The sequence below is a fragment of the Apus apus genome, chromosome 2 (assembly GCF_020740795.1).
Source record: "Apus apus isolate bApuApu2 chromosome 2, bApuApu2.pri.cur, whole genome shotgun sequence".
In the NCBI taxonomy this organism is placed as follows: domain Eukaryota; kingdom Metazoa; phylum Chordata; class Aves; order Apodiformes; family Apodidae; genus Apus; species Apus apus.
The window spans coordinates 16,605,680-16,611,679 of NC_067283.1; the positions used below are offsets into that span (position 1 = coordinate 16,605,680).

General features: G+C 48.8%; 2 protein-coding genes across 6 annotated transcripts in view; one reads left to right on the forward strand and one right to left on the reverse strand.

The window, feature by feature from the left end:
* WAC (WW domain containing adaptor with coiled-coil) overlaps nucleotides 1–3,397 on the reverse strand; it is a 61,424-nt gene extending 58,027 nt beyond the window's left edge. For 2 of the 3 annotated variants that reach the window (XM_051609349.1, XM_051609348.1), the window contains exons 1-3: nucleotides 2,728–3,330; nucleotides 2,548–2,584; nucleotides 940–1,138 (exon numbers count right to left, since the gene is read on the reverse strand). In XM_051609349.1, the coding sequence (XP_051465309.1) occupies nucleotides 940–1,138; nucleotides 2,548–2,584; nucleotides 2,728–2,768 (277 nt within the window). In that variant the 5' untranslated portion in view covers nucleotides 2,769–3,330. Of the gene's footprint in view, nucleotides 1–939; nucleotides 1,139–2,547; nucleotides 2,585–2,727; nucleotides 3,331–3,379 lie in introns of those variants that run through there. The other variant, XM_051609350.1, reaches the window with a different exon arrangement.
* A 110-nt stretch (nucleotides 3,398–3,507) lies between these two features.
* Nucleotides 3,508–5,003, forward strand: LOC127380449 (microtubule nucleation factor SSNA1-like). Of its 3 annotated transcripts, none has more exons than XM_051609353.1 (2): nucleotides 3,508–3,649; nucleotides 4,512–5,003. In XM_051609353.1, the coding sequence occupies exon 2, from the start codon at nucleotides 4,554–4,556 to the stop codon at nucleotides 4,857–4,859; it is 306 nt and encodes a 101-aa protein (XP_051465313.1). In that variant the 5' UTR covers nucleotides 3,508–3,649; nucleotides 4,512–4,553; the 3' UTR covers nucleotides 4,860–5,003. The 3 variants fall into 3 exon arrangements, with proteins under 3 accessions (XP_051465313.1, XP_051465312.1, XP_051465311.1); XM_051609352.1 differs by lacking the exon at nucleotides 3,508–3,649 and adding an exon at nucleotides 3,743–3,834; XM_051609351.1 differs by lacking the exon at nucleotides 3,508–3,649 and adding an exon at nucleotides 3,764–3,834 and having other exon boundaries at nucleotides 4,509–5,003.
* Nucleotides 5,004–6,000: the final 997 nt, after the last annotated feature.

A 6,000-nucleotide genomic window follows, 5' to 3' on the forward strand; every position in this document is an offset into this window, starting at 1 on the left:
ACAAGTGTGTTGTGTGCAACTACTATTTCCTAAAAGGTACTTACATACATCTTCTTTGTTTTACCTTAGCTATTACAACAAGTAACAACAGTGCAATAATAAATATATCTATATACAGAACAAAGAAACACTGACTTAAAGCTTTAAATTCCCTACCTCAATATTTTATAACTTCAGACCAAGTACAGTGCTTGCAAAACAGAACACATGACTCCAAATTCAGTCAGCAACCGGAGTTTTCTAAACAGCAACTGTTACCATTTTTTATTAAAAAGAAAATCCTACTGTTTCCTTTCTCTCGGAAGAGAGGATAGAAAGTAACATCAGATTAAAAATATAAGGGATATTACTACTGTCTGTAATATCCTGTAGAAAGACAGGAGGCTGACTTTACTATGAGCATTCTTCCCTAAGCACCTGCCAAGAAAGGCTCTAGTAAGTACTGACTTTGATTACCATTTTCTGTTTTTTAAGTTCCACACAGCAGCTAAACACAAAGAGGATTTTTTTCATTTCTCAACAGTTTTAGTCTGTGAAGTACACAACTACACATCACAAGGCAACACATAAAGTTATTAGAAAAAAAAAACAGTCTCTAAAACAGCTAATACCTATTGTTACTGAAAATTCCAATATATTATTTCATGTTATCAAATGTTGCAGTATGTCTCAAGTGAGACTGGTAGTTTAGAAAAAAGGGAGAGGTTTACTTTATCTTTGTGGATATAAAAAAACCTACCATACCTGTAAAAGTAAAATAATTAATAGGCATTACAATGCCTGAATGACTGCTTCCAATGAAACTTGCACTGCAGTCTTCCAAGCACGATACAAAGCACACTTTGTGTAGCACTTGTCACCTGAGCAAGAATGGCTAAATTTTAATATTGATGATAAATTAGTAATTGCGTAAATAAAGGTTAATTAAAGGTAACTCACCACCATCCCTCTCTCTAACTCTGTGAGTATGCACACTTTTTGCTTTACTGTGCCCTGTGTTGTCCCCATATTTGTTTTCAGGGCTATCGGAGCGCCGCAGCATCTTATTTGGCGGTGAAGGATCCGCGGCGTCTCGCATCTTGTCATGCCGGTGATCGCCGCCGCCAGCGGGGTGACTCTTGGATGAGTACTTAAGAGCCTGCAGCAATCACAAGAGAACAGCCATTGACATCAGATTTGAAGTTACAGAACTGATGTGAAAATGTTATTTTTTAACTTTTACATCTCTTTCCAAAACGCCTTCTGAAGTTAATTAATTTTCATTTCCTATCCATGCAATCAGCATTAGTCTTTCTAACTTTAATTACCAATATTAATGCAACAAGTGCTGTAATTAGAACTCAAACCATTTTCTCCCACTATTATACCAAACATAAGATTTGAAGAAAAACCTAATTTCTTTTCACTGCTGGACTGTACACTTTCAGCAGTAAATGGGACACTTCTGCACTTTTGGGAGAACAAGTTTCCCCTTGGTATTAAGAGTATAAACATAAAGTTACAATGAATCAGTGTCAATTTTGATTATGCCCTCCATACTACAGGCAAGGACACCTAGCTTCACCTCTACCTTGAACTTCTGCAAGGCTTTTTTCACTACTAGCAACCCTGTAGCAGAAGTAATTAAAAAAATTTCTAGAATTCTGGAGACCCAACACATGTAATGAGACAATTCATTTTGAAGTATTTACCAAAAATCACACGTTCTGCCTCACTTTGACCTGCTTGATTTTGCAGTGCAAGCTTCTAAGTGGCAAATGTTTACAATTGCATGAACTGTCACCGACAGCTGCCTTGGACCGCGAGATTACACTTCACACTGATACATATACACAGAAATTTAATAAAACAGTTCAATTCTGTGCCCCAAGGAGAGCAATCTCAAAATATACAGCATTCTATGGACTTACAACCCAGTAAGTGGGTTTTTTTCAGTAGATACAGCAGAGGAATACAGTATCCCCTTACAAAAATTGAGATTATTGTCAGCAACTTAAGTATTTTATGGTTTCTGAATATGCCTAGCAGCTGGCAACTGCAGAAATTAAGCCTTACTAGCAACCCCAGTTATTCAGGGTCTAAAACCATCCCCTGCTCAGGTTACAGTCCACAGCAGCAGTTTTGGGGAGAAGAAAGGACTCGGGGAGGGGGGTGGGGGAAGAACAAGATGCCTTTTGTTTTTAAAAGCAAAACACTCACCTCCCCCTGGATCTCCACTGCAGTACAAGTGACCCCAGCTCCCTCTCCCGCCCCTCGTACCGTACCCTCCCGGACTCGTAGGCCCAAGTCCTACACGGGTCGCACTAGGCCTCTCCTCCTCGCCCCGCTCCTGCAGGCCCCAGAAGAGCGCCAGAGCCCCGCTCCCTCCGCGCGCGGCCGCAGCCGCTCCCCACTTGGGTCCCCCCGGGCCCGAAAGGCCGCCAAGGGCCGGGACCGAGGCCTCCGCTGCACCGCGGCCTGCGGCGGCGACCGAAGCCTCCGTTGGAGTAGTTCCCCCCCCCTTCCCCCGCTCCTCCTCCCGGGCCTAGCGGCCGGCGCCTGAGGTACCTGGTAGGGCTGCGAGTCCCCCCTGCGGTCGTGACAGCTAAAGAGAAAGCGAGAGAAAGAGAGAGACGTTAGCGAACAACCGTTACCGGCCGCCGGGGAAGGGGGCCCAAACATGGCGGAGGGGAGGGGGAGACCCCGCGGGGCCAAGGGCCAGAGGAGGAGGAGGAGGAGGGGATTTACCCATCACTGAGTCTCTGCTGTTTCCTCGCATACATTACCATCAATGCCCGGCCTGTGTGTGTGAGTGTGAGGGGAGCAGGAGGGGACGGCCGCGGCCGGGCCACAAGCGCCGAGGGGGGAGGAGGGGGAGGCAGCGCTCCGCCTCGCCGCCGACCGGGGGCAGGGAGGGGGAAGGGAGGGAGGGGGCGGCTCAGGCAGCTCGGCTGGGAGCAGCGCTCACGGGCCCATCTCCTCCGCGCACAGCGAGAGGGGAGACGCCAGCAACTCGGCCCCGCGCGCGCTGAGACTCCCCCGGGAGCAGGGACGCCGCCGCTGCCGCCGCTGCCGCCGCCGCTGCTGCTGCCGCCGCGGCCGCCTCCTCCCCCCGCTGCGCCCGCCGCCACCGCCGCCGCCGCTCCTCCAACTACATCCGGGAAACTCGGGCGACGCCGCGCTCGGTTAACGTCGGCTCTTTTCGGCTCTTTCCGACACGCTCCGTCCCCTCTGTCCCCTTTGCTCTCGGGCGACTCTGCCTTCGGGAAACATCGGCTGCCTTCGCCCAGCCCAACGCCCTTCAGTCTCCCCCTTCGGCAAACATCGGCTCTTTCCGTAACTCTCCTCCCTCCCACCTCCCACTGGCCGGCCCGCCTCGTCCTCCTCTCTCGAACGCTACCTGTCTTCGGAAAACATCGGCTATTTCCGTAGAGATGTTGTCACGCTCCCGTCAGGGTGGCGCCGCGTTCGGAAACGCTCGGGTGTTTCCGTGACCCCTCGCCCGGCCACGCCGAAGCACCGCGGGCCGGAGCAGCCGTTGGCGGGTGCGCCCGGCGGGTTGGCCCAGGGGAGCCCCGCGCGGGCAGGCGGGCCGGGCCGGGCCGGGCCGGGCCGCGGAGGGGCAGGCGGCTTCCCCAGTGGGAGCCGACTGGGCGGGAACGCCAGACAGGTGGGGGCAATACAGGGGATTGCGAGAGAAGCGGCGGGGCGGGGGGAGCGGCGCCCGGCCGCCAGATAGGAAAGGGAAGGTCTCACCTCCCCCCTCCTCCCCTTCCGCCCGAGGACTTGATGTACGGGCAGGAGCCATTTTGTGTGCGGCTTGTCTGCTGCGCGGGAGCGCTCGGCGGGGATGAGGTCGTTAAAATGTCCCAGGGGAGGTGGCGGTGGCCCCGCTCTGCAGCCTGGCAGGAGTGGCCCCAGGGAGCCGGGCGCGGGCGGCAGGCGGGCCCGGGCGCGGTGGAACCGGAGGGGGTGCGGGGCTGGCGGGTGCGGGGCGGCCGCGTCGCCACAGGCGCCTGAAACGGACCTTCTGGCGCCCGCGGGTCGCTAACGGCGCCGGATCCGTGTGGTTCGGGTGGCCCGGGCTCGCTGAGGGAGGCGGCTGCCTGCTTGCGGGAAGAGCCCTTCGTTAGAGGCCGGGTGGGTGCCGCTGCTCGTGGCGGCTGCTGAGGTTGGGTTATTTCTGACCAAACCCTCGGAATCTGAGATACAAATCATCATCTGTTTAGAATGGTATTAAGATACTATAAAATATAACAAGTCTTTGATACCAGAGGTGAGCATTGCTGTAAGGGTATCATAGGAGAGACAGTTTTCAGTAAAGGTACAGTGTAGGTGCTGAATTTTGACCTGCCCTTTCCCTGAAAGGGGAAGAGATGTAGCACAACTCAGAACTAGCATGTTAAGCTTAAACAGAGCATCTTTTTCTATGGATCTGTTCTAGTGTAGCATCATTCATGATAACTCTCTTACAGAATTTTTTCTTTCTGTTGCTTATTGTCTTTTTTTTTTTTTCTTTTTTGTTTAAGCAGAGAAGGCTGTTGCTCAGAGGGGACTTCAGGAAGCAGTGGAAAATGACTCAGCAGGGAGCTGTGCTTCAGGGTTACAATAATGAGCTAGTGAAATGCATCGAAGACTTATGCATGCAGAAAGAAGAGCTGAACAAACAAATCCAGCAAGCAGAAGAGGAAAAGAGTAAACTTCAGTATGAAATCCAAGTCCTAAGCGAACAACTGGAGTGTGTCTGTGAAAACCTGGCCCAAAAGGTAGCTTCACGGAAGGAGCTTGATAAAATTCTTGCTGAAACTGAAGCTGCTTACATGAAGATTTTGGATAGTTCTAAAACTTTGCTCAGTGTCCTGAAGAAGTGGGAAGCTTAAAGCATGTGCCAGAACTGAAAACCAACATAACATCAAATGGTCAAATGTTTGGACTCTTCAGTGCTAAAATTTCACTAGGTGAGAATTGTGGTTAGCCACAGAACCTTACAACCACAGTAAAAGCAGAGAGGGGTTTTTTTCCAACCTTTCTGTGTGTTTTGTTTTTATTTTTAAATGCATTAGAAAATAGTTTAAATAAAGTTACTATTTTGATTGAAATAAAAAAAGTCTAGTTACTTAAACACTACAAAGCTATATTGCAGGTAGGTAGTTGAGGCAGATATGTGGCTGTCCTGACATGGTGATGCTTCAGGGCTATTCTGAAGATGAAAAAAAAAATATCCATATTTTATTGGTCAGCTTTGGATGGCTACTGGTGAATTCCTGTTTGAAAACTAGTGGATGCAAAGGAGATCAGATACTATTTCTTTTCACTTGACAAATGCTAAGGCTTTACTGTTGGGGACCAAATGAAATCAACTATTTAGCTTTCTCTAGGAGTCTGGAGTTCTGTCTGATGCATGTATAAAGATGTTTACTATCACATCTTACTGGAATAATGGAGGGGTTAGGTGAAAAAACTAATGCAGGGCATGGAGACTTAAACTCTAGGGCTGTATATATGGTTCATGAATCTTCTGAAGCTATACACAAAAGCGTTGATGATAAAGGAGGAGCACTGGAGTGGAAGACAGGTTTTGGTCTAAGTGGGTGCCTGCCATGTGCAGCACACAGTCCTGCAGGCAGCTGTGCCTTGTAAGCTTGGACCAAATAATCCACTTATAATAAGGAAAAGATTACTGTGTTTCAGTAGTGTCTAGAAGTCCTGAAAAAACTTCTGGGGTAAAATAAAAAACACTGTTAGTTAAATACAAGGCCAAAGAAGATAATCTTAGCTAAAAGCCAATAATGGAACCTCTGGAAACTTTTTCCGTCCTTTTAGCTTTATACTGATCTATTAAATGAATGTAATAAGGTGGCAAAGAATAGTAAACAACCTGGAATGGAAAGAAATAAGTATAAAGAAAGATGAAAGTAGAAAATGAGAACTAGTTTGCAGCCATCAGACATTCTTACTGGTGAGGTTAAAATAGAACCTAGTTTAGAGATCAGGGAGGAGGTAACAGCATGGCAGAAATCT

Coding starts and splice junctions, on each gene's coding strand:
- LOC127380449 (XM_051609351.1), top strand. CDS start 3,769: ATGTACGGGCAGGAGCCATTTTGTGTGCGGCTTGTCTGCTGCGCGGGA. Junction 3,835..4,508: donor GAGCGCTCGGCGGGGATGAG/GTCGTTAAAATG, acceptor TTTTTGTTTAAG/CAGAGAAGGCTGTTGCTCAG.